Source organism: Crocodylus siamensis, chromosome 10, assembly GCF_052110815.1.
Source record: "Crocodylus siamensis isolate JL-2025a chromosome 10, ASM5211081v1, whole genome shotgun sequence".
Classification (NCBI taxonomy): domain Eukaryota; kingdom Metazoa; phylum Chordata; order Crocodylia; family Crocodylidae; genus Crocodylus; species Crocodylus siamensis.
Genome location: NC_143404.1, coordinates 312,753 through 339,911, shown reverse-complemented (window position 1 = coordinate 339,911; position 27,159 = coordinate 312,753). Strand labels below are relative to the sequence as shown.

The 27,159-nt window shown below is 49.3% G+C and overlaps 2 protein-coding genes across 2 annotated transcripts; one reads left to right on the top strand and one right to left on the bottom strand.

Annotated features, from left to right (window-relative positions):
* The first annotated feature begins 40 nt into the window (after positions 1 to 40).
* KIF20A (kinesin family member 20A) lies at positions 41 to 7,699 on the top strand. The gene is made up of 18 exons (XM_090020721.1): positions 41 to 356; positions 436 to 522; positions 617 to 736; positions 1,120 to 1,258; positions 1,366 to 1,553; positions 1,629 to 1,770; positions 1,938 to 2,132; positions 2,815 to 2,926; positions 3,062 to 3,133; positions 3,746 to 3,889; positions 3,973 to 4,138; positions 4,421 to 4,579; positions 4,708 to 4,847; positions 4,944 to 5,046; positions 5,744 to 5,957; positions 6,122 to 6,213; positions 6,492 to 6,629; positions 7,081 to 7,699. The coding sequence occupies exons 1-18, from the start codon at positions 189 to 191 to the stop codon at positions 7,396 to 7,398; spliced, it is 2,697 nt and encodes an 898-aa protein (XP_089876847.1). The 5' UTR covers positions 41 to 188; the 3' UTR covers positions 7,399 to 7,699.
* Positions 7,461 to 19,792, bottom strand: CDC23 (cell division cycle 23). Its single transcript, XM_090020722.1, has 16 exons — positions 19,654 to 19,792; positions 19,494 to 19,566; positions 18,873 to 19,010; positions 18,599 to 18,641; positions 17,733 to 17,838; positions 16,181 to 16,313; positions 14,744 to 14,921; positions 14,560 to 14,657; positions 14,218 to 14,299; positions 13,506 to 13,659; positions 13,283 to 13,402; positions 12,912 to 12,987; positions 12,260 to 12,321; positions 11,393 to 11,471; positions 11,185 to 11,304; positions 7,461 to 10,360 (listed from the first exon to the last, which is right to left on the bottom strand). Exons 1-16 carry the CDS (start codon positions 19,779 to 19,781, stop codon positions 10,190 to 10,192), a joined length of 1,761 nt encoding a protein of 586 aa, XP_089876848.1. The 5' UTR covers positions 19,782 to 19,792; the 3' UTR covers positions 7,461 to 10,189.
* Positions 19,793 to 27,159: the final 7,367 nt, after the last annotated feature.

The window sequence follows — 27,159 nt, the reverse complement described above, 5'->3', positions numbered from 1 at the left end:
GAAACCGCAGCACCCGCCGCTGCGCCCCGAGGTCGGTGGGATTCGGGTCGGGGGGATCGCGCGCGGGGAGGGGTGGGGTTCGGGCCGGGCGGCTTCATTGCCTCAGCGCAGCCTGAAGGACGGACAGATAGACAGAAGGGAACTGAGGCCGTTGCCGACTCGCCCGCCCCAACCCTGTAAGCCGCGCCATGGCGCAGGCCGCGCTGTCGCCGCTCGCTCCTGTGCTGTTCTCGGACGAGGAGGCCGCATCGTCCCCGGTGCTCGAGTCCACGGCGGCCGAGCTGGGCCGGGCCGCGCGCCGGGACCTGCTCTCCGACTTCTCTGCCATCTGGCCCGCCGCGGCGGGCGGCCCGCAGGTGAGGGGACGGGTGACCGGGGCCGGGCGGCGCTCGTGGGCCTCGCTGGGGGCCGTGTGTGACCCCTCGCGCTCTGTAGGTCGCCCCAGAGGACGGCGCCAAGCTGAAGGTGCACCTGCGGGTCCGACCCCTGACGCCAGCCGAGCTGGAGAAGCGGGAGGACCAGGTCAGGCCGGGGCAGCGGCTCTGGGGCTGGGATGGGCCAGGCCGGGGGACACCCCTCCACCCCGGCGCAGCAGCTGAGCGTCCACACTTCTCAGGGCTGCGTCTGCATCGAGAGCTCGGAGACCCTCCTCTTGCGGGCGCCCGCGGACTCCTTTGCTATGCGCAGCACAGAGCGTGGCGTGGGCCAAGCCGCGCACAGGTTCACCTTCACGCAGGTGGGTGCCCGTGGGCACGGCGCAGTGGCCCTGGAGGCCGCGCCTCCTCCTGAGTTCAAGCAGCTTTGCGCTGATGGTATTGGGGCCATCTGCACCAGCCCCTGGCATCTCCCTTCCTTTGCTCCATTCCTGCGCCCGTCTGCTGCACGTTGTCTTGTGCTTGTGCTGCTGCAAGCACCATGGAGCAGGAGCCCTCGTCTTGTCCTCTGCCCGGTGCCCAAGGCAGCTGGACCCTGGTCACGTCTAGTGCTCCTAAGAGGTAGATGGAGCAGCCTGGGCCGGCTCCACCGGGGTTCGGGTGTGGGGTCAGAGGCAGTCCAGAACGAGCAGGGGTGCAGCCTGGAGAGGGAAGTCCCGCACCCCTGTGACATTTGTGTTTGCAGATCTTTGGCCCAGATGTTGGACAAAAGACGTTCTTTGATGCGACCATGAAGCAGCTGGTGCAGGATGTGCTGAATGGGCAAAACTGGCTGGTTTATACCTATGGCATCACGAACTCGGGGAAGACTCACACTATCCAGGGTAAGTGGGGGGGAGAATCGAGTGTTGGCGTACCTGGACTCATCAGAGGGAGGAAGTGCTGCTGTGTTGTGACTGAGAGCTCTGCTCGCTGCTGTCCTTTCTTCCAGGGAGCAGCAAGGACGGTGGGATTCTGCCCCGCTCCCTAGCACTCATCTTCAATAGCGTGGGAGAGCAGCTCTACCGAGCCATGGATCTCAAGCCCTCGCTCTCCAGCGAGGTGACCTGGCTAGACAGCAGGCAGGTTCAACAAGAAGAGACCAAGAAGCTGGTCTTGCTGCATGGGGGATTACGGGAGGTGAGTGTGCTTCTCCGTCCACTGTGGAAGGAAGAGGGTGCCCTGCACCAGCATCATGTTTTGCCTGTTTCCTAGGAGTTGCTGACTCCACTGAAGAGGAGCCACAACACCGAGTCCCAGCTCCAGGCTGCCACTAGTAGCAGTTATGACAGTGGAGTGGGTGGCCTCTCGTCTACCAGCCAATTTGCCAACCACTCTGAGAGCAGCCAACTGGACAGTATGTCTGGGACCCTACTGTGCTGGGGGAAGGGCAAGTAGGAGGGGATGAAGCACATTTTGGTCAGGGGTAGAAACTCTCCCTTGTCTCCTCCAATCTGTTGGGCAGGGACCTGCTGGGGCTGCAGCAATTCCTACAGCCCCCTCTGATTCTCCTCTGAAACCTAGGCTCTCGCTGGGCTGATCCAGACTGTGTCTCGCTCCATGCCTCAAGAGATGTGCAGTTCTCCATATGGGTCTCCTTTTTTGAGATTTACAATGAGCAGATCTACGACTTGCTGGAGCCAGCTCTGCCTGGCCCGAACCGCAAGAGGCAAACACTACGGCTATGTGAAGACCCGAGCGGCAATCCCTATGTCAGAGGTAGAAACTGACCTAGCAGCATTCTGGGGAAGGACCCTGCTGGATCATTCTCCCTACTGAAGGGGACAGTAGTAACCTGGGATGGAAAAGGGAATAATGTCTGGTGGCCAGGAGCACCTGTGGAAAGCAAGCAGTAGCAGAGGGAGGGATACTGCTCTAGGGCAGTAGCTCTCAACCTCTTTTGTCTCAGGACCCATTTGTGAACATCAGTAGCCAGTCCTGCCCCAGTGCCTCCTCACTCTTGACCTGCTAGCCCCCGTGCCCAGGCCCCAGCCCCCTTGTGTTGTGTGGGTTGTGGGGAGGCGGCAGGGGGGTGGGAGACCCAAACAGCTCCTTGCAGGTTGAAACTGCAAGGGAAAAGCCAGTTTACTGCATTTTTTCTTGTGGGAAAAGGAGAATCCACTTCTAAAGTCTGTTCATGACCCTTTTGATGTATTCTTGCGATATACTTTTGGGTCTCTACCCATGGGTTGAGAAATGCTGCTCTAGGGCATTTTATACACAGCCAGCAGTTCCCTTCTGCTGAACTCTGTGGCTGGTATCCCTCAGGAGGCCCAAACAATGCAGGGAAGTTCAGTCTGGCTGTTGGCAGCAGCGAAGCCTGGGATGCGGTGGGTAGCCAGGACCTGGGAAGGCAAACCACATCTATCTGTACCACTTTCCCACCTGTCTGCTCTTTCAGATCTAAACTGGATCCACATCCAAGATGCCGATGAGGCCTGGAAACTCCTGAAGCTGGGTCAGAAAAACCAGAGCTTTGCCAGCACTCACCTGAACCAGAACTCCAGCCGCAGGTTGAGGGGCAGGGAGAGGAGAGGAATGGTCCTGGGGGGAGGGCTCATTTTATGGAACTAGGTGCTGGACTGGTGCCAGAGGCAGTCATTGCATGTTCTGTTCAAGTGTATTTTTTTTGTCCTTGCTCCCTGCAGTCACAGCATCTTCTCCATCAGGATTCTTCACCTAACAGAGGGCAGCAGTGAGGTGGTCCCCAAAATCAGCGAGTGAGTGTGGTGCTTGGGGATGATCCTGCTGTGAGCAAGGGTGGGGGTTAGACCAGTGACCTTCTGAGGGTCTTGCTAGCCTGACTCTGATTCTCAGATTGCACGAGGCTAACAGGGCTACAGGTCCAGAGCTCTCCAGGCTGTGGTGCTGTTATGGATCTTTGGGGGGCCTTCAGAAGGTGGAACTCCCTGGGGGTGTGGAGAGCAGCTGTTGTGTGCGTGTCCCACTGCTCCCTTTGGAGAGAGCAACAAAGCTCCTCTTGGAAGCACGTGAACATCCTGCATCAGCATGAGCATGGCTGACTGACCCCATCCCTGCATCTAAGGAGGCCCTTATGACAGAGCTGCTGCTAAGCAGTTTAACGCCCATGTCTGGGATGCAGCAAGCTGGACGTACTTGCTGGATCCCTGCTTGCAAAGCAGCAACCGGCAGGGGATTTCTGGGTGAGCCTGGGCCCCTGACCTGAGCTTGGTAGTGTTGTTTGGAACAAACCTCTAGAAGAGATGGCTGAGCTGTCCTGAGGCTCAAGGAAGGTAGGGGTTGAGCTTAGGCCCGTGGGTGCACGACAACACATGGACTGTAATCACAGCAGTGCCCTGGGTCTCTTCCAGGCTGTCCCTGTGTGACCTTGCTGGCTCAGAACGTTGCAAGGACCAGAAGAGCGGGGACCGAATGAAGGAGGCAAACAACATCAACACCTCTCTGCACACGCTGGGCCGCTGCATTGCTGCCCTGCGCCAGAACCAGCAGTCCAGGTGAGTAGTTCAGGGACCAGGGTGGTACGGGGGCTACCCACATACTTTTCTGCAGGCTCAGCGCATTTGTGCTCTTCCACCAGGGTGAAGCTGGTTGTGGTTCCCTTCCGGGACAGCAAGCTGACCCGTGTGTTCCAGGGTTTCTTCACAGGGCATGGGCGCTCCTCCATGATCATCAACATTAGCCAGTGTGCGTCCATGTATGATGAAACCCTGCACGTGGCCAAGTTCTCAGCACTCGCCAGCCAGGTCAGTGAAATATGTAAGTGCTGCAGTCCCTGGCAGTGCAGGGGCTTCTCTGGATCCCCATGAACCCTGTGGCTGGCTTGGATCTCAGGCCTCCTCCAGCTCCTATGCAAGTGAGCTGCTGCCCTTCAGCGCAAGGAGGTGAGGCATTCCTTGCCAGGGTGCACTGTGCTCCCAGATCCTGCTATCTTGCAGTGAGGCTGGCTGTAACAGGAGAGCACTGGCCTGATGCTACCAAGGCTGTAGGCAATGTAGGCTCATATAAGCAACCTGTTTTCTCTTCAGCTCGTTCAAGCTCCTGCGAAAGTGGTTCTCCCATCTATCCAGTCCATCATGAGGGAACACAGACGTCTTAGCCAGAGCTCAGAAGCAGGCCTAAAGCAGGAAATGGAATCTGACGAAGAGGGTGGAGATGAAGCAGATGTGTCCTTGTATAACAAGGAGGTGGGTGATATCTGTCTTATACCCTCTGGGGTGATGTATACTGTGCAGAGGTGGGACAGTAAGACTAGGTCACCATATTGGACCTGTGGGGCACAAGGTTATGGTCTCCTTTTGTTCTGCTTCTGCAGGACTTGCTGCGTGTGGTGGATGCTGCCCGGGAGCTGCTGGTGCAGGAACGGCGGGAGAAGCTGCACCTGGAAATGCAGCTCCGGGAGGAGATCTGCAATGAGATGGTGGAGCACCTGCAGCAGAAAGAGCAGTGGTGCAGGTGCGAGGGGTTGCGGATGGGCACGGGTACTTGTCCTCTCTTAAAGCTAGGCCTCGGCTTCAGGCCTCCAAATTGATGCCATGTCACTCTCTGCAGCCAACATGTGGATGCCCAGAAGGAGCTACTGGAGGAGCTGTATGAGGACAAGCTGAGCAATCTGAAGGAGTCACTAACAGACTATTACCAGGAGGAGATCAGGGTGTGTGGCAGTGGGAGTTGGGGGTGAGGAAGGGAAGCAGATGGGGCAGGGTATGGAAACAACTTGTCTGGGTCCAGGAATGCTGCTGTCATCACCCTTGCAGCATGAAGCCTTCCAGTTTTGTGCATGGTGCCCTTAGGGTAGAACTGCCAGGCATCTCAGCTCCTCCCTGCAGCCCTGGGCTCTTCATACCCCCCAGCTCCAATTCAAGTTCTTAGCTGCTTGCTAGCCCCCAGCCTAGTGTTCCCAGGCAGGTAGCAGACACCTCTCCATCTTGCACAGGAAATCCCTCCAAAACATGGCATTGTTGTTTTAAATAAATCCTGGAGAAAATGGTGACCTCTTCACAGTAACCGTGAAGCTTTAGGAATTTCTTCTCCCATGATTCATGTTGGCCATGTTGAGTAAGTTGCATGGCTGCTTCGTTGCCTGGAGCAGGTGAGGCATCATAGAAAATTAGGGTTGGAAGGGACATCAGGAGGTCATCTCATCCAATCTTTGGGCAGATCCACCTGGAGTTGCAAACCCTTCACTTACCCAGGTGTGCACGGAAGGTGGCACTTGTTGCTTTCCTGTTATTTACCTAGGTGCTCTCTGAACCAGTCCATTGCTTGGGGAAGGGATGCCCCTCAGGGCCTGAAACATTAAGGGGGCTGTATAAGTTCTTGGGTGTCAGCCAGTCTGCTGTTCCCCTCAGGAACGAGATGAGAAGATTGAAGAGCTGGAGGCTGCGCTGCAAGGGGCAAGGGTGCAGCTGGAGAACCTGGAGATGAAGCAGCAGGATGCTGGGCAAGAGGGCCTGCGCAGGTCAAAGCGAGTGGCAGCATCTGCAACCTCTATGCAACAGGAGCTGCTGGAAGCCAAAGCCAATCTGGAGCAGTGTCAGTCAGAGCTGAGAACCAGAACAGCAGGTGAGAACAGGGGCAGGGCAGCCAAGGTTGGGTAGCAGTGGGGGAAGAGAGGGGGGCAGGAGTGGAAGCAGTCAGGCTGGGACTGGCACAACCAGGTGACCATTCTCCAATGCATCTGTGATTGTTGCCTGGGGTCTTGTCATTTTGTTCCTGCTTTCTCCCAGAGCTACGCAAGTACCAGAGGCTGCTAGAGCCACCACCTTCTGCCAAACCCATCACTGCAGATGTGGACAAGAAGCTGGAGGATGGACAGAAGGTAACTGCACTCCTATGAGGGAGAAGGGGAGGGGGGTCTTCTGGCAGTGGTGTCAGGCACAACTTCCAGGCTACCTTCTACTGCAGCCCTCCTGTTGCAAACAGTCTGCAGGTCTGGGGACTACAGTATGCTGCACTTGGCAACTAGACTAGCTCAACTCAGTCTGTGGGATGGAGACTGCTAGGGGATGAGGCCCCACCAGAACAGTCTTACACCTCTGTGTCCTACCTGCATGGCTGTGCCTGCTGCTGGCATTGGTTTTCCTGTCCCTCTTGCAGAATGTGAGGCTGCTGAGATCAGAGTTGCATAAACTCGGGGAGTGTCTGCAGTCAGCAGAAAGAGCGTGTTGTCACAGCACGAGTGCAGGGAAGCTTCGCGAAACCCTCTGTACTTGTGAAGAGATCCTGGCTAGACAGGTAATGGATCACAGTGCTGGGATATGTGGGTGGCAAATCTTAGCTGACAATGTCAAATTGCTGCCCAAATCTGGCAGAAAAACACTTGTTAGTGTTCTCTAGCAGCATGAGACTATCAAACCATGTTTATTACTGGCCCTCGTCTCTGTCTGTTCCCAGCATAACAGGGTCTCAACACTTCTTGTTCCTGTTTGCTTGGAACCCCTTCTAATGGCCACCTGCATCAGGGTGGGAAGTGAGGAGGCTTTCCAGTAAACTTTAAGTCACTTTGAGGTGGATTCAGCTCCCCTGGCTCTGCCTCAGTTGGCAGCTCAGAACTCGCTCTCACTGCAAAGTGCCTCTGTGCGAGCAGCTGGTTCACTTTGACTGCAAGAGGATGGATTAACAGGGTGCTGGGCACATGTGTACAGTATTAAACAAGCCAGTTTTGGCTCTGGGTTTCTTATCACAGGACCAGACACTGGCAGAGCTGCAGAACAACATGATGCTGGTCAAGCTGGATCTACGGAAGAAAGCAGCCTGCATTGCTGAACAGTATCATACTGTGCAGAAGCTCCAGGCCCCTCCAATATCCACCTTGAAGAAGCGATTCTGTGCCAACAGAGAGAACCTGCAGCCAAGTCAGCCTCCTGGCAAAAAGCCTTTCCTGCGCAACTTCCTGCCCTGCTCACCTGCCCGTACAGCAGTGGCCGAGAGTGGCCCCTACAGCTGCATCCTGCAAGCCCGTGGAACACCAGCACACAAGACCCTGCCCTTTGGTAAGAAGTAGAGTGGGGCCCATGGGTTGGTTGAGCCTTTAAGGCACATTTTACTGTGTTTTAGCCACATGTATATAAACGACTGTATCTAGGGTAATTCTTCAGGGCTTGTGCAGACACTGTTGGGGGTGACTACCAACAAGGGCTTTAGATTGTCCACGTTGTGTCTCAGGCTAGCTGCTATTCCACTATACATGGATCAGAGCCTCAAGCCCAGACTGCAATATAACCCTGCCTCATCTTTTTTTCTTTGTATGTGTATTCTGTTACATTGTTTATGCATGACAATAAATGTCTTCCTATTGGCAGCAGCATGCATCTCCTATCAGAACTAGCCCTAGGTTTCCTGGCGTCTCCCAGGAGCTTCCTCCCTTTCAGCTTGTGCCTCTACAGCCAAGACAGTTTAAGAATTGTGCTGTAGTTGAGAGACTTTTGGATGGGCTGGTGTGGTCTCTGCTCTGCAAGGCAACAGCACATAGGACTAGACCCTAAATCTTACATCTTTAATAAAGAACAAGACTGACAGGACTCACCAAGGAGGCAAGCCAGGCAATTGTGGAACATGTTAAAGCCTGAAAGGCACAGAACAGCTCCATGAAATGGGCTGTAGCTTCTCCAAGATGTCTGAGTTCTACCCGTCTCAAATAGGTGAGGACAAGCTCCTGAGACAAATAGCTGACTAAGCAAAATTACCTTGTCTGAACCTAAAAAGGAAGACCTAAAGAGCAGTCCTTTCACATCAAGTAATTTTAACCAAAGGTACTGATGCCATTACCAACCATGGCTTTCACTGTGTACAGAACAAGGGCACCCCAGTAAGGACTGCAGCATCTCCTGGGTCAAATACTTTACACGCCCAACTCACAGTAGTGATGGCAGGTATAGTGTTCCATTGGTGAAGATGGTAAAGCAGCAACCTGGCCCGGAGTAAGCTCTCCCCAAACGCTACTTGGCATGGTGGTCTGCTGCCAGCTTTGGGACAGCAGTGCTAGTCTGTTCAGCTTCTATCCTACACTGAGCAGGGTGATGGAACACACTTGTGTACCCACCTTTCATGAAAGTTGTATTTTCTTACCCTATTTGATGAGAACATGAAGAAACAGCCAGGCAGGGTAGGAATGATGGAGGGTTAAGGTGAAGCAAGTTAAGCCTTGAGCCACACTTCAGCTTTTGGCAGTATGTCTGCTCAAGGTCTCTTCGTCAGTCCTACAAGAGTACTGCAGCTCCTGCTGGGCCAAATCCCACAGGTACGAACAAAGGCAATGCAACCAGTTAGTAAGAGGAAAACAGCTTCCTCCTGCAGCTGACTTCCTTTGTGTTGCTTTTGCCATAGGGGGGCAGCGTGTAGTTTGGGGGTAAGGATTGGCCTGAGCATGGCACTATTAAAATCAGAGGCCAGGGAAGACTTATCTGCAAAAGTTATCACTGTGGAAAATAGTGGACAAGTTGTAAACAGGCATACATGGTTTGATTGGGGCTGAAAGATCTGTGCATGACAACTGGTGTTGCTTTAGAACTGAGGCATTGTAACAGAATCTGGTCCCTTAGCAGTGAAAGGACACACAGTCTCTCTGTTCACTTATGCTCAGTTACTGTACAGTCCTGCTTTGTGATCTGTTCCTGTAAAAGGCTGCTTAGCCTTTTTAACTTAAATTAACCAGAACCCTGTGCCACAACCCAGTTGAGCAACAGCACCTTGAGCAACTGTCCAGAAGCTTGTGCAAGATCAGATTTGTTTAAGGCATGAGGCCCAACTGCCCTTCAGTTCCTCATGACTGCCTGTGACAGAGAAGCCACAGTGGCATCTGCTTGTCCTGTTCAAGTTAGCTTCATATTTTTGTGTAATTTCTCTGACACCTACATATTGGTCCATAAGGATTCACACGGGAAGCTGCTGCATAACCCTCTACAAGCAGGGGCCCAGATCTTAGGCCTCTTACTGGTCTTGCTTGTAACTGCTTAAGTTTGGCAGCTCTAAGCACCACCATCCCAGAGATGGGATGAGTGACAACACTGCTCCTCTGCACTTCCCCCCCACATCTCAGGGCAGCTAGGGCACAAACACAATGTGATGTTAGATGTAAGATCTAGGCTGCTATACAGGACCCTGAACAGGGCTACTAGTAAAGCCTATGAGCCACTTTCACACCCCTCCTGGAAGAACCTGGATCTTTTCTTTACTTAGTTCAACTTTACTTGTTTTAGGACAAAGGAAAATGGTGCCATGAAACAGCCCAGGAGCAGAAATTCAGTCATCAACATTTAATGTAGCCCTCTGACTGTTTCTCCATTCAAAGTCAAAACATCTGAGCCACAGACCTAATCACAACCAGCCATTACTGCAGGTCACTTACACACTTCTGACACCCAGGTCCCCAGATGCCGCTGCCTCTCATGGCAGCAGGGTGCCTCTCTGCTGCTCACAGCAGAAAAGCAGCATGTGGGACACCTGTGAGTTAATGTGTGCAGAGAAGCCTGGCACTCTTGCCATAAGCAGTGATGATCCCATTCTGGCCCTGATGGGAGTTCAGCTCATCTGTTTCACCTGGGGCAGACAAGCCTCCCCACCCTACCTGGAACTGCTTCTCACAAAGTTGGGATTTGCTACATTTGGGCAATGGCACTGCACTGCCCTGAGGTCTCAGCACAGGCACTTTGTCTGGGCCCCACTGCAAGTTTTGTTGTGCTGCCTGGTCTTCAGGTTCAGGATTCCTGCCCTCAAGGAAAGACAGTGCCAAACACAGAAGCTTCACTGCAAAGGTGGCCGTTTCAGGGATGGGAAACAGCCCCTGTCTGCACAGCTCACGGCGTAACTGAGGACAGGTTGAGTGGGGACACGCGACGTGTAGGAGTGTTATTGGCCGATAGCGATGCAGGGAGGAAGAAGGAAGCAGAGATCTCCGTGGAGGAGTTTTCTCCTTGGTTGCGTAGTTGCAAGATCTGTCGCAGCAAGGCCTTTCCTTCTTCTCTTGTCTAAAAGGAAGCAAGAAGATAGCATCAATAAAGGTCAGATCCAGGCCTGCTGGAGAGTCAGAGTCAAATTCACCAGGAGCGTGAACTGTTACATATCCCATAGCAACACAATGTTGAGTCTGCAGGATACCGTGCACCTTACCCCCAGATATTTACTTTAATGCTATTAAAAGCAGTGTTAAGAGACAACCATCCCCCTTTTAATATATCCTTTGGCACCCAAAGTACAAGCTTTAAGTACCTCCCAGCCACTGCTGTAATACCCAACTACATTCCACAGAGAAAATTGGCAAGAGCAAAGTGCTGAATGGACTTGAGAGAAGTGGAGACTCCACTTTCTAGAAGGGGCCAGTGTCATGCCATGCTGTCCTCTTCTGGGCTGAAGTAACCCACCATGTGCTGTGATAGATACCAGGAGATTCTCTGAGGCCAGTGTACAAGGGGAGTGAGCACTATGGCACCTTGGTGCTGTTCAGTGAAGCAGGCTGATCTGAGACAAGGAATCTAGGGGATTCTGATACCAACTGGGCAGCAAGACCATCAGGCCCTACACAAAGGCAGAAGGCTTTATTCGTGGAGGTTAATGGATATTTCAGCTCATGTTCTTTGCCCCCTAAATGCAGTCCGAGTTAATTCAGCTGTGCCAAAGAGCAACAGCAGATGATGTGTGCTCTACACTAGACGCCTCCACGTGGCCATGAGGACAATGCGCCGCAGGTGATGCAGCTCACTCCTTAAAATCAGGAAATCCCTCTCACTGGGGAGGCAGAACCAACATCCAAGTCTCCCATGAAAGGAGCTCTGGGGACTGTCTGGCTACTCACATCATTGAATGCGCAGCATTTCTGAGCACATGCTGAGGCTTCGTCCCACAGCTTACACTTGAAGTAGTATTGAGCCAGGTAGCGGAAGGCAGTGCTCACCTCCAGATGCTCCACTATCTCCTGAAGTAATAAGAAAGCAGTAAGAGCCAGTTCCTCTCCACTCAGTCTTGCCTCCCACCCCCCTGCTGCCCCTACGGCACTGACTTACCCCACAGGAATAGATGTCTTGAATGTACTTGACATAGCATTGTGCAGCCTGTTCGGATTCGTTCAGCTGTTCATGCAGCCTGAGAAAGGAGAAAGACTGTCACAGGGGAGGAGCAGAGTAGGGAAGATACCTGCTTTTTGCATCTCCAGCTGTTCTGGGTGGACCTATACAAAGGGAAAATCACCCCAACGCTACCCCACTCCAACTGCAGCAAGCCCTAGCCCACTAGAATTTGCCAAAGAATCCAGCGCAGACAGAGCACAGTGACCAGCTGCCCAGCAAACCAACACAACTGCCCAGAGAAGAGCCAGCCAGCTGGCAGGAGCTCTTGCAAAAGCCACCAAGGAATTCACTACAATTGTGAAAGGTTAAATAATGTGCTGCAATTTTGAGTAGCTTTGGCTGTTTGCTTCAACCTCTGCAGCTGAACTTTATTCCACATCCATCCTTTCCTCCCCGTATTTCCATGTAGCTTATCCCCAGTTACACCTTCAAAAATCAGAGCCAGCATCACCTTGCTCACTCTGCTGCTGTGGTACACACCCCTGCCCCACTCCTGACTAGTTCTGAGGCAGGATCTGTCTGCTACTTTGTACTGGGCCCAGCACAACGGAGCACCTTCAGCAGTACTGTAATGAACCTGATTCCCAATTAGCACTGCCTGACAAAGTCACTCTGGCCCATGGGGAATTAGTATGTTCAGAGACCTAAAACACTGGCATTCCCAAAGTCCTTCTGGGTATACTCTCCCCACCACAGTTAATGCCACCCAGCTCCTACCCAGCATTTACAGAGATCTCAAACTGCTTTAAGAAGGAGTCAATCTACCCTAAGTACTAGGAACAACAAATGCACATCTGTACTCACTTTGCTAGTTTCACCAATGCCATCTTCTCCACATCTCCCACAGCATAAGCTCTCCAATAACACTGCCAGAGAAGAAATAAGCACTTGCACAAGCATCTCGACAAAGCATGTATAGGAGATGCAAGCGAGTCAGAAAGTTGCTGCAGGGGCCTCTGGCAGGGGGATGAAGAGAACTGGGCCTCTGGAAAGCAAGACCGGACAAATTCACCATCCGGTCTGGGCTGACACAGAGAACAAAGCTTCCCTTAATGACGAGAAATCAGCTAAGACTAGCCTCAGGCAACACTACACCAGCAGTTCCCAACCTCTGGTACGGGTACCACCAGTGGTACACAAACAACAACTTGGCAGTGGTTCGTGTTAACAGATTTATTATAATTACTTTATAGGACAAAAATCTGCTGGCGGTACTTAAGGTTGTATCATTTTAAACTGGTAGTGCACACTCTCTCAGAGTTTGGGAATGGCTGTACTACACCAGTTCTCCCACCCCTCATGAGACCACAGAACAGCTAGTTCCTCATTCATTCTTCCTCTCCAGCTGTGTGGACAAAAAGCTCTGGGGGCCTGGAGTATCACACTGGGTAGACCAGTAGTAACCAGCCATCCGGGCAGATGCATTAAAACTCAGCCTCTCTGAAACCTCACTCACCTTTTTGGCTTCCACCAACTGATTGAGTTTCTCGTAACATTCTCCCAGAGCAACCAGCATACGGGAATCATTGGGCCTGAAAAGACACAAGTCAGTCAAACTGGCTGATGAGAAAATCAAGCTACCTCAGAACCCAATATTATTTCAGGTTAATTGAGCACTCAGCCCTACCCCAAAATATATCATTGCATACACTCCCTAAGCTAGCAGGAGTATTAATCCTTTACTGATGTACACAATGATTAAGTCACTATAGTGAGGCTACATACTTTGTCAGAAGAGGCACCGGTAACTCAGCTCCCATATTTGTCTCTTAGCTAACAGCAGTTCAGAGTTTGCATCCACAGGTATGGCTACTTTCCTAGCTTTACCTGAGCTGGTGGGCCCGCCGGTAGTAGTAGAGACAGTAAAAAGGCATCTTGAGGATCTCATATGTCTGCCCTAGTCCATACCAGGCTCTGTAGTCCCTCTTGTTCACCTCTATGGCATGTCTGCCACAAAAAAAGAGATGCAAGTACTAGCATACACAGGGGTAGGAAGGAGAATTCCTAAGCAGAGCACCATAAGATACTTGGCCCCCAGCCCTGCACACACCTGTAAGCCTGGATGGCTGCAGATGTGTTCTTCATTTCCATGTACTCATGTCCCATGAGAGTCCAAGCTCCAAGATACCGAGGATTCAGCTTTAAGGCTCTCTGGAAATACAGCGCTGCTTTTTCATGCTGGGAGCGCAAACTATAGTAATTCCCTAAAGCAAAGTCACCAGATTAAAACAAGTGAGGGAAAACAGCAAAGACCTAGGAAATGGGTGGAAGCAGCAGCAGCAACCGTTGCTTTTTCAGAAACCTTGGAAAATGCAGCAGCCTACTAAGGCAAATCCAACTCAACCCCTTCTGCCAAACAGCAGCTAGTGCAGATTTTTATTTGTCTCTCCTCCAATGCTCTGACAAAGACCTTTTTCCAACTGCGGCAGCCAACAATGCTCTCACTGTGCTGGGTGAAGACAACTGCACCAAGCCAGTTTTCCACATCTTGTTTGGGAATTAAGTGTCCAGAATTGCACTGCAGGTTTCCAGGTGGGATCTTGGAGCTTTTATACAAGGGATCACCACCGTGTCGTTTATAAAACCTGCCTCAACTGTGCTGCCAACAGTGCACCAGCTCACGTCACTGCTTGCTCAGTCTCATTTTTACTGTTTTACCCCAAGAAAAGCTGCCTCCATTAGGACAGACTCAATAGCCTAGTTAATGTGGCCCCCACACTGAAGGCACAGAGGTCAAATCAAGCAGGAGGGCTGGTTCTTACCTATCACACAGCAAGTCTCAACACGATACTTGTCAATCTCACACAGATTGTGAGCCAGGTAGCTCAGCTCAGGTTTCATGCTCTGGGGGAATAGAAGAGGGAGACCCATGTGGGGACAAGTGTGATGCCACTTCAGAGGGAAGAGAAATGGGAGGGGGAATTCATACACAGTATCTCAATCCACTGTGAAGGAAGGAGGAGCTACAACTCTACACTCGAGTTATGTTAGTGTTAATTCAGTCGGATCAGCCATACTCAGGTATTCTGCCAAGGTGGCACAAATTGCTCTTTGCGGGTAGCTAATATTGCACAGGAATGTAGGCAACAGAAGGGTGGGCTTACCCGAACATATAGCAGGTTGGAAAATGTGTCCATGTTCTCTATCCTGTACGGATCTTGCTTCCTCAGTTCGTTGAAGATGGAAAGAGCTTTGTCAATATCTGAGGAAAGAGCAAAGCAGGTATCACAAGCACTCCTGAAGAGTTTGCAGCAGAAGGCACATTGCCTACCGACAGGGCTTCCTGACCTCGGATGTTGTGGTAGGCAACTGCAATCTGAGAGATGATGTAGGTGCTTTTGGAGAATCCTGCATCGATGAGACTCTGGTACTTCTGCAGAGCTTCTTCAATCAGTTGCAGCTCTGTGTAAATGTGTGCCAAGAAGAACTCCTTCATCCACGTATCTGGCAAGGACAGGAACTTCAGCTGGCACGAACCAAATAGAGATGACACCCACTTCAACAACAGTCCATGGTATGAGAATCAAAGACAGCATCAGTTTAACATCCAATATTTCTACTGGTAGCAGCAGTGGAAGTCCCCTAACAGAACACTCTTATGAAAGATGCTAAATCCTTCATATAAACTAATATATCAGTAACATTTTGATAAGCCAAACAGACTGAACTCTAGGATTCACTAAAAGGTATTTTGTCTGACTCTTAAATCATGAGGCTGTTTTCTGTGCCCTCTCCATTTTTTTCAATGTGGCGTTTAAAACAGACACCAGAGCTATACACAGCATTGCAGTCCAAGGAACACCTAATGCCATTTCCAGAGGTTAAAAAAAAAAATAAAAAAAAAAATCACTCCCCTATTCCTCCTCCCCTCTTCAGATTAATCTAATGACTTCATTAGCCTCTTCTGATGTAACACCAGAATGTAACCTGTGTTCTCGCACAAACTCATGGTGATCCTAACACACTCTTCAAAGCAAGTCACAGTCTCCATTTTGGCAAGGGTATCAGTGCACTGATAAAAACATACTGACTTGCCCCAAGCCTAGAACCAATTCCTATGAAGGCCCACTAGGACCACACCCTATCTGATGGCAATTCTGTTATTCAGTCACTTCCTAATCTATTTAACAGACTTGACTCATACTGTAAGGGGCTAATTATCTAACCAGACTACCATGTGGTAACAAGTGGCATGCAGAGGCCTTAAGTATACTGCAACTTATAGATACCCATACTTGTCATCTGAAAGAGGGAAGTCAGGTGTATTTAATGAGGCCTAATATATTAATTGGCCCTGCCAGCTCTGGATTAGTCCAAGGCTTTCCAGTTTTCTTGTCAGTCTCCAGCCCCCGCATTTCACAACTTTATTTACACTAATTACAGTATACATCTCCCCCAGGTATCCATTTATCATGATCTGATTATTTGTTTGGTTGCTAATGGTTGCTTTCCGTTATGTAAGGGAGAGGCTCAAACAGAACCGTGGGGGGATAAGAATAACCCAATGAGATCCTGTCTATAGGAAAACTTTCCAGACTACACTATTGTGTATGCTGGAGTTGCTTACCGTCTCAAAAACAGTTATAGTTCAAGGTTCTCATTTCTGCTTCTGAACTAAAAATAACACCAGTCTCACAACATGAGCCCATCACCCACCAGACCACATAACAAACTGATGCTAGGTTCTAGAATTGCGACTGCATTTTAGTATTTGTCAGTTTTTACCATCTCCTTGTCTGTGATCAGGTTACATAGCTCCAGCCAGGCTCCCCAATGTAAAGGCAAAACATGAGCTGCTTCAACAAATACATCTATGGCCTCTTTCACTAGGTCCAGCTTTCGCAGCACAACACCATAGCTGTAGAGAAAGATACCAGTGTAACTCTCTGCACTGCTCACCTCAACCAGCTGCCCATGCTAAAAAAGCTATACCAAAACTCTCAACTACCTCAGACAAGCCACAGGGCTGCAAGAAAGAAAAATCATCAAGTTCCTAGCAGCAAAAAAGAACTCTTTCTTATGGAGAAGCAACAACATCAAATTTACTAGATGCATTAAACAGTTTGATCTATAGGATATTGCTGAAATGACCAAAATTACAAATCAGTTCAGAGAAAAGAATTAAAAGTATCATTAAGTAATTTTTCATTAGAGCACCTGACTTTTCTTTGCACTTTAAAGATACAAGCACTGCCCTTTGGCTACGTGGCTGCTTCTCATATGCCAATTTCTTAAATAGATTACATATAGGTAATATTTATCAGAGGGTTGTAAGAATGAGCATGAGATCAAATCCCATTTTCTATGGAATAGTTGCTAAACACTATCCATTATCTGAAAGTTAAAATGAGTCACTGCAGGGGCAGAACTTAAGTTTCTCTTGTGAGACCCTACTCTTTTTATTGTAATGCTTGCCCCTGAGCAACTGAGCCAACTTTGGTTATCCTATCTCTAGTCACCATCAGTCATGCTTTTCCCAGAATTGGGGAATTCTCGATTCTCACATCACTAGTGTGCTGGTACCCAGTTGACTAGGAAAGGACGCATTAAGTCCTCCCCTACTGACCGATTACAAAAGGGCTACCACTTGTTTAGCAGTAAGGGTCTGAATTAGATCTCCAGTCAGATGTTCAAACACTGCTGTAGATCTAATGAGGGGTTGTACTCTACTCACACAGTAGAAAAACCTCCTAAAAATCTAAGTTATGCAATTTGTCAAAATGTGTTTTGCATTTTAGACAATTATCATACAACCGGCTGGTAGTCTCAATGTGCGACTGCGCCCCATCATTGTGCAGGTGATGGAAGACATCAATCTAATAGCTTGGCTCAAGTCTGACTCTTTAGCTTGCACTGTAAGGCACACATTTACCTCTGCAGGCCTTCAGCTCAAATACCAGTGCTGGCCAAGGTAAAAGCTACCATAGTGTTCCAGGCTAATATGTTTGAACCTTGATCAGCCTACGTCACACCATCAGGGATAGGGAACTCTGAGGATGGAGAGTCCAAAGCAAAATCTCATCAACAAGATGAAGATGAACCAGGATACCCAACCTATCATTGCTCATTTCTGTCCTCCAAAATTCTGGATAGTTCAAGTGCATTCTGCCATGATTTTAAGTGCTGCTAAACTATTAGTTAACTCTCCAATGGGCACTCCATTCCCTTAGGAAAAGGATAAGGGAAGCACAGGATGACTTAGAAATCACTATATGCCAATCCCACTCATTGAGTATCCTTGATCCAAGGATTCATATGGAGACTCAGAGATACTTACAGATAAAGACCAAATCCATCTAGTTCTCGTGCTTTGTGTTTCTTGCTAAGCTCCACCCTTAGCTCTCTCAAGGCTTCATTTTTCACCTGTCCCTTCTCCAAAGGACCTGCAAGGAAAGTCAGAGTCAGGTTCTAGTGTAAGTCATCACGCCTCAGTGATCAGATGCTACAGTCCCTCATTGTCTTGTGACTTTACCAGGTTAGATGTTTACAGAAAACAGTCCCTTCTCTTCAGGCAAGTGCATCTGATGAAGCAGGTTGTTGCCTACAACAGCTCATGCTTCTGAAGCAGTTAGTCTCTAAACATGTCCCCCTACCCTACCTGTGCCCCAACTTCAGACTAATGCGGGCCTGGTGCTGGCCTTTAAATTAAAACAAAAGTTACCTAGCTTGATCTTCTGCAGGACAGTGGTGTATTTCACCTGGTAATTCCTGTGCCAGGCACATAACAGCTGAAACTATATTCTGGAGCCATATTCTAGTATTGGCCACACTGATGACAGAGGTAGAAGTGCTCTCCTGCACCTAACTCACCACTTCTCCCTTTGCATTGGTAAGGATCACAAAAGCCTCTGCCAGAGACCTACAGTCAGTTTACTGGGACTCTCACATTCTTTCCAGAGGAACCACTGTCCAGAATACAAGCCCAACCCTTTAAATGGAAGTCGTCATCTTTAAGAAGTGCCAGAAAGAATTTGTGGCAAATGCCTCAAAGAAAAAGTAGACTGCTCACATCCAGCGGACTGAACATGCCATTCAATCATTTACTCCTGGGCCAGAGGCAGAAATGGCTTGTACAGAGAGTCAGAAATGTCAGTGTTACCGTCTTGGCTTCTTTATTCCAGATAAGAAAAATCAGATCCTTACCCAGACTATCCACTGTTTCATCATCTTTCTTCTTTTCTCCTGACTGTGGAAAGAGAACAAACTTGTTTTTACAGGCTGCAGGGTAACCCTACTGGTGACACTGTATTCTAGCTCCAGAAACACCACTAATAATGGTTTGGTTTAACAAGAAAACAAGGGGTTAAACCTGGCCTTTCAGATGGTTGCTAGAAAAGACCCTGGGTGGAAGATTAAGACAGGTGAAAACAGAAGGGGTAGAGTTAATGTGGAAGAACAGCCTTCACCACTGCCTCACCAGGTATCTGGAGTACATGTACAGGAAGTACGCCTTCTGGCTCTTGCAGCCCCGCAGGAAGTAGGCAGCCCGGTCATACTCCTTCAGATCAAAGTAGGACTTGGCCAGCGTGTAAGCATCCAGATCGCGAGCATCCTCCTGGAGGCACAGGAGACTGAGCTCAAAGGCTGCAGCTTCCTTGGAAACCACTTTTTGGCGACAACCACTAGTGCAAATGTGTTCTGGATGGTGAATCTTACACCACCCGCACGAAGACAGCTCAAACACTATCCTACTTTCACCCCATCCCATTATTTCCCCCCAGTCCTTTCATACAGGTGATTTAAAGTGTATTTAGAAATGCTGCATCTATATGCTACCGCTCCCAAAAAGAGGAAGTGCGACACGGCCAACGCCAGAACAGCCACAAGGGAAGGAGCCAGGAGGGGCAGAGAGGCACGGTGCCGGACTGAAGCCTCCTGCTTCAAACCCCAACTGGCGTCTGTTCAGAGCACTGGCTCTCCTTCGAGACCTGCTGCAGGGTCCGGCCTGCGCCCGCCTACCCGCCGTTGCACGAAACCGTCTCTGCTCCGCCCGTGCCGGCCGGGCGAGCCGAGAGCGGCGGAGGCCCCGCGCCCGTACCTCGGTGAGCGGCGGTGGCGGCGGCAGGTCACCGAGCGGCAGCGGCTCCAGGGCGAAGGCCAGCTCGGAGGCCCTGCGGCGAGAGATGGCGGGTGAGCGCCACGAGTCCGAGTCCCAGCCCCAGCCCCAGCCCCGGCCCCGGCCCCGGCCCCGGCCCCACCATTTCCCGCTGTGCTGCAGGCCGCGCTCGCGGCTCCGCTCCGCTACGCTCAGCAACTGCTTCTTGATCTCGCGCAGGTCGGAGAAGTCGCCACCGATAAGCCCCGCCACTGCCGCCGCCGCCGCCATCTTGCCGGCGAGCTGCGGGCCAATCGGGGGCCGGCGTGCTGGGAAGCGCTCCTATTGGTCGGCGGAGCCCCGCGGCGCGGGACGCAGTGGTGGCTGTTGATTGGCTAGGAGCGTTGGCGCGCGTTGAGGCGCGGAGCGTTGTTGCAGGCCTGGCGTCGCCCTGCCCCTGGTAGTGGGGCCCGGTGTTGTCCCGCGCTAGTCGCGTGCTCGGTCGAGCTCGGCTCTGCCCGTTCGAGGCCCCTCCCCACCCCGGGGCTCGCCGAGTGTGCAGGCGGCCTGGGAAGGGTGCGGTGCTGCTCCCGCTCTTCTGCCTGTGCCGGCACGATGAGCGCGGCCCGCGCGACCCCCAGCAGGCAGGGAGGCAGGAGGAGGGGGCGGGATCTCCCTGAGGGCTCCGATCGGAAGTGGGGACGCCTGGCCCGGGCTCGACCTGGGCTGCGCCCCGCGCGGAGCCGACTCCCCGGTTAAACTGCCAGACACGCCGCGGCGGCGGTCGGCTCTCAGCCGGTCATGCCGCGCTCGCTCGTTGCTGGACTACGCTCTCTTCAGTGGAAATCCCCCGTGCTGCCCTTGGCCGTGTGGGGCTGGAAGGGGACGGGGGATTAAGTGCAGCCTCATTGCAGAGACCTCGTCTTAAACGGTTCAGGCGGAGCCCTCCCGTCGTTCCGTAACCGTGCTGCTCCTCCTAGGAGGCTGTTCCCAAGCTTCGCTGTGGAGGTGGTTAGCATCCTTCTCATTTCCAGGCAGTTTACACCCAGTTGCTCTTGTTTCACCCCTGTCTCTCCTCCTCTGTTGTTCATGCCCCAGGGTTCATCCGTGCTGGAGCCAGTGTTACCAGCACTGTGTCAGTGATTCTCAAGCACCAGCTTCACTGGACCAGACATTGTGTGCAGATGCCCATCTCCAGGCTTCCAAAGCAAGTGCTGTACTATTATTCCCAGTTTAGTTGTGCCATGAGATCTTGCCGTGGCCAGAGGAAACACTGCAAGGACACATTGAATGTAGACCTCAAGAAAACATGCCAACATCAAGAGCTGGGTGGAGCTGGCTGCTAACTGACTCCAGTGGTGCCTCAGCCTCAACTAAGGGGCAGCCTGTTTCAAGGCAAAGCACCTTGCCCTCAAAGCAGAAGAGAGAGTGGAAAAGGAGAGGAATCCCATCCTACAGCCTGCTCTGCCCTACAGAAAGATCTGTGACTTCCGTGGATGGATCTGTGGCTCAAGGACTGGACACTTGAGTCATCTCAAGACCCTTCAGTGAGCCATGGTAGAGATCAGCCTCAAAGCAAGGGATTGCTAACAGTGGCTATGGAAGAGTCATGTCCCATACCGGCCTTTGTTTTAACAGACTGAACAAGCCAAGCCATCTCCTTTCCTGAGGTAAGTTCTAGTTTGACATCAGCAGTGTGGCAGATGAGATCTTGAGGGTGCTTTCGACATCTTGCATGACACGTTCTAGGGACGTGTTTTTGTTTTTTGTGCCTGCATGACATTGGCAGGTCATAGTTATCCTGTGATCAACTAATAAGCCCGGGTCTTTTCCTCCTGTGTTGTTTCCAGTGGGTGAACTCCTAGCATTTAGCATCAATTTTTGCTTGTAGTCATTCAGTATATAACCTTACACCAAAAAATAATTTGGCTCAGATTTTGTTACGTGTGTTTGGCTATAATGTTGCAGAAAAATGAGCAGCTGCTTTTTCACATAATTCTGTGCAAGGCTTCCACTACACCAATATTTTGGTAGCAGTTTCCTCATGAAAGGCAGTCAATATTGTAATGAGCACAAGCTGATTTACCTTCAGAGAACAGCAGTTTTTTTACTTATTCTCTAAAGAAAGGGGAAGAAAGACTTCCATGATATTCTCTTTCCTTCTTGGACGTGGTTGCTGCTATTTCGCTTTATGACCAGGAGTGCTCTGAGTTATCTATGCCATGGAAAACTTTCTGCTACTTGACTCTGCTCATATGTCATTTCTATCTTAACAAAAATTACTTGAGCCAGAGTTCACAATGCATAAATTGGCCCAGAGATCATTGCTGAGAAAAGGAGGATAATTGATTAGTATGATGTCACCATGCTTTATGTGTAATTATCATAATGGGAGATTTTTTTTCTGTGATCCTTTATAACACTGCTGTTGCTGAATGTCATCTGTTTTTTGCTGCTTAGAATCCAAATTGGTTTCTGTGCCCACTACCTTTTCTTTTGCTGTCTGTTGATGGGAAGTATACAGCATTATGTTAGTTGTAATTGTACAGTGATGCAAACTCATTTTATCCGGAGCTGCCTGGTGAAATGAGGCTTTTTCATATTTGTTTCATTCAGACTGACAGAAACGGATAGCTAATTTGTCTTTAAAATGGAACGTGATAAAGTATTTATAATGTCTCTCTCACTTGTTCAAATGCACCAAACAAACTAGTCTGGTGGACAGTGGAGTTTTGTTTTAATATTACATTTTTGTCTCTCTCATGTTGGCACCCATGTTTGTTTGCTTTAAAATTTTAAACCTAAATATTGCAACCTAAATGTTTTTATTGCTTTCCATACTCTGTGTATTGTCAGCCTGTATATTGGTATAAATAGAATCTTTAGTGCTTATAGATTGGCTCTCAGAGTTGCACTGCCCAAGACAGAATTGAATAATTATTCACGAATGTGAAGTTCAAGAGCTTGATTTTCTGTTTCATTCTGAAGGTATTTTATTTTGTGCTCATTCTGCTCTCTTATGGCAGTACATTCCATTCATGAGCCTGGTGCTGGAGTAGTTCTGGTTTCTGTGCTCACAGTTTTAACTCTCAGTTATGAATTGCATTGTTTTAGTTGGTCACCAGGTTGCTCTTTTGAAACAGCATGAATTTTGACAGGGTGCCCACAGGGAAACTTACAGGAAAGCATTTTTCTGATAGGCCAGCAGGCTGGATTGAATTCATACGGATAACATCTCTGCAATCGCAGTCCAGTGCTTGCACTGTTACTTCTGGTTTTAGATGTTGAGCAGAAGATGGCGCTTTGGGCTTATTTGAAGCAACAGTGAAAGGGCAAAAGGGTACTGATTGCTAAGAGTTTAGTAATTCAATTTCTCAAGACTGGCTTCATAATGAGAACTCGTAATTCATACTGTCATTCTATTGTGTAATAGATGCATCTTTTAAGTGACACCCAGGGCTGGCTTTTAAAGCAGAAGACTAATTAAATACTCTGTGCCTGAAGCTGATAACATCTCAGGGAGCTGCAGATTAACTTATCTGACACTAACCGGGAACTGTTAGAGAAGCAGTAGTTCATTCGCTGCATCATTGCACAGCTATCTGACTTAGACTAATGATTTCTAGTCTCCCATAGAAAACCTGGTAATAAAAAGAGCTATAGAAGATCAATAAAAAAATCAAGGTTAATGTGTTCCATTACACAAATAAATTGCTAACACGCAACAATTCTCATATTATAAGGGTTCATTTTTAAGGTAAAAGTACTCAAACCTTTAGCTAAATAAAATTCAACATAAATAATCTTTAGAAGTGTTAAAGAGTGTCTAGGAGACATGGAAAGTATTACACACTTTTAAACACAAGCCCTTGCTTTCCCAGGTAACTGGAAGATTGCTCCTCTCTTTACGGCAACTAATAATTCACATTTTTCTATATTTGATTTGTTTGTTAGTTTGGTGGCTTACTCTGTGTTTGCTAACTTGTACAGAAAACTATTTTGTGAATACAAGCCCTTCCTCTATTATGCTGGATTTCTCAGTATGAAATGCAAAGTATTTTTTCCTCTGATTGTGGTTACACTCCTATTTGGTGCAGTCACGTGACTGTTACTTTCACTTGTTATATAGCATCCGCCAGGACATCATTCAGATTAGAACTTGGAAACCACGTGACCTTGAAATGTAAGGGAAACCATTTGTACTTGATTTACACCCAGAATGATGAATGAACCCTTTCATATCAGGAATGGTAGCCACAGTCAATGGTCTCTTGCCTACCAGAGGTGAGACAGATCATGTGGAAATCTGTGTTAGCACCTTAAAAATTACTGGCTAGTTTCAGTGCATGTATAAAAGAATATATATAATTTTAAGGGAGAATATATTTTTAAATTTTTGACCCCATGGGAGTGGGTCCTTCCTTTCTATCACTATCCAAATCTGATCTGGGAAAAGGGAGGAGGCTGCTAACTTGAAGGAGAAAGTGAAATATAGAGCTGTGTTGAGATCCTACATACGTGTGGGAGAACTAGCCCTCCACAGGTAGGGGGATTTTTAGTAGAGTTCAGTGAGCTGCTTACATCAGGACAGGCCTGGTTTTTCGTATCCCTAATTTTCCTTTGGGAAGCTCAAAATGCTCCAGCTTTTAAAGTAATGAATTTAAACATCAGCCTGTACAAAGTATTGTGTATACTCCTATGACACTCGTCACATCATCAGAGTGTCTTGTGCCATCCATTTTAAAGGTTAGAAAATGTTATGACTTGTAAGGCAACAGCTTTCTAGTAAGTCAGCCTCGTTAGAGCAAAATCCTGTTCTGGCGTTTTGTGGGAGATTTTGGGAGAAGTTGTACATTCTGCAAAATAAATATTTATTGCCCTCAAGTCAGAAGGTCTCAGCCGTGACACCAACACATAATAAAAAATAAAAACATTCAATGTACATTGTTCTTGCAATTGTATTTCACTAAAATGTTCCCACAAAACTGTTCCTTTTTTGTTTAGAAATCCCATTAGTAACAGAGAAGCTTCCTGGGCATGTTGTGTAGCAGCCTGCCCAGTTAACTGCTTAAATCAAGTCACTCTGAGGTTTCTGACTGAAATAGCATGACCAGCTATATACTATATATGCTCTTTTGATCAGGATAGTCTAATATGTAAATGAATTAAAATAATCTCATTACTGCAGCATTACTGCATCTCATTACTGTGTGAGACTTCCTCAAACAGCAGAGGGAGAGACTCAGATTTACATCTTTTTCCACCTTCCACTCTGCAAATTTGTGAGAGGCTCACTGCACATAAGACTGCTGAGTCTGCACAGGTTAGGGGCAGGTTGACCTCTGAATTAGCTGCAGGTCTTGTGATGTGATTGTGCTATCTTGCCAGATGACTTGTACAGCAGCTTGTAGCAACAGTTGAAGAGCTTCTGCATGCTCATTTCCCCTTTAATTTGGTCACTCCTCTTTTGTAGCAAGTGCAAACTGAAAATTTTGAGGATAATTAGGCCATAAAACATGGACTTTCTTAGCCAAAGCACTGTGACAAGCATCACTATAAAAAAGGAAGCAAAGAATTCACCCTAAGATGAAAGTTATTGGTCCTGGGTTAAATCCTACTCCATTGTTATTGGTCCTGGGTTAAATCCTACTCCACCTTCACTGAACTCCCTGGATTTGCACAGTTTAACTGAAAATAAAATTTGGTTCATTGTTCTTTACCAGCTCCATCTTCAAGCTGGCGGCTCAGAAAACTGGTACTGGGAGAGAGGCCTTGTTTGTCTACACTAGAAAGCTTTGCCAGCATATAACATCTGCTGCTTCTCAGCCCCCAAAGTGCAAGCATATCACCACAGTTCAGGCCAGTGCACTGTCGGATGAAGATGCGCAGCACAATGGGGTGCCCATGGCTCCTTGAGGAAGTGGTATATCTGCTGTTTTCATTTTGTGATTCCTCATAGTCCACTGCAGTCCCTGTCAGAGTGTAAGTCAGCCTACAATCAGTGAAGGTTAGGAAAAACATTTCTTGTGGGCATGTGATTTTTTAGCTGTCTGCTGTAACAATTCTTGCTCCTCTTTTTGAGAAACCTGATTCTGACTGCAGTGAAAGGCAGGATACTTGGCTAGATGGACCATGAACCAGTATTGATGGGGAGCATCTGAGAATCTTATCACAACAATGAGACACTGGACTCCAAGGAAGGAGAAGAGCTTTTTAAGATTAGATGGAGGGGTAAGAAGCACCTGTAGGCTAAAATGGGGAGAGTACCAGAAAAATATTCTTCTGGTGAGGTGCATTATTTTGGATAAATTTCTCCCAGGGAAAAGCCATGGCAGCGCTATTATAGGGGGCAGGGCCCGTAAACTGGACTGATGAAAAGACAGTGGGAAACAGATTGACAGGTCCCGAGGATCTCCACCCCAGAGTGCTGAGGGAACTGGCAGAAATCATTGCGGGAGCCCTGGCATGGCTTTACGAGCGCTCGTGGTGCTCTGGCGAGGTGCCAGAGTACTGGAAAAGGGCTAATGTGGTCTCCATTTTCAAAAAGGGAGGAAGGAGGACCCAGGAAACTATAGGCCCATTAGTCTTACCTCAGACCTGGGGAAGCTCTTTGAGAAAATTATCCAGGAGTACATCTGCAAGGGACCAGCAGGGGGGTGTATGCTTAGGGGCAACCAACATGGGTTCATTTGAGGCAGGTCCAGTCAGACCAACATGGTTGCTTTCTACGACCAAGTCACAAAAGCCCTGAACACAGGTGTCATGGTGGACATATTCTTTCTGGACTTTAGGAAGGCCTTTGACACCATCTCTCACCCCATCATTAAAAAATTAGGTGACTATGGTGTCAGTGCCTACACAGTTAGATGGGTCACAAACTGGCTGGAGGGCCGCACCCAGAGAGTGGTGGTAGACGGGTCTTTTTTGACCTGGAGGGATGTGGGCAGTGGGGTCCCCCAGGGCTCGGTCCTTGGGCCTACACCGTTCAACATCTTCATCAGCGACTTGGACGGGGTGGGGCGTGAAAAGCACCTTGTTCAAGTTTGCAGATGTCACTAAGATGTGTGGAAAAGTGAGCATGCTAGAAGAGAGGGACAGGCTACAACTAGATCTGGACAGGCTATAGGGGTGGGTGGATGAGAATGGGATGCAATACAGACAAGTGCAAGGTACTGCACCTGGGGAGAAGGAACCAGCAGCATACCTACAGGCTGAGGAACTCCCTTCTTGTAATCACACAAGCAGAAAAGGATCTTGGAGTCGCTTCTGATTCCAAGATGAACATGGGCCGCCAATGTGGGGACGCAGTCAGTAAGGTTAACCGCACCTTGTCATGCATCCACAGATGCATCTCAAGCAGGGCCAGGGAGGTGATCCTCCCCCTCTATGCAGCACTGGTCAGGCCGCAGCTGGAGTACTGCGTCCAGTTCTGGGCTCGGCACTTCAGGAGGGATGTGGACAGCGTGGAGAGGGTCCAGAGGAGGGCCACTCGCATGATCTGGGGGCAGCGGGGCAGACCCTATGAGGAGAGGCTACGGGACCTGAACCTGTTCAGCCTCCGCAAGAGAAGGCTGAGGGGCGATCTGGTGGCTATCTACAAACTGGCCAAGGGGGACCAGCAGGCTATGGGAGAGTCCCTGTGTCCCCAAGCACTACCAGGAGTTACAAG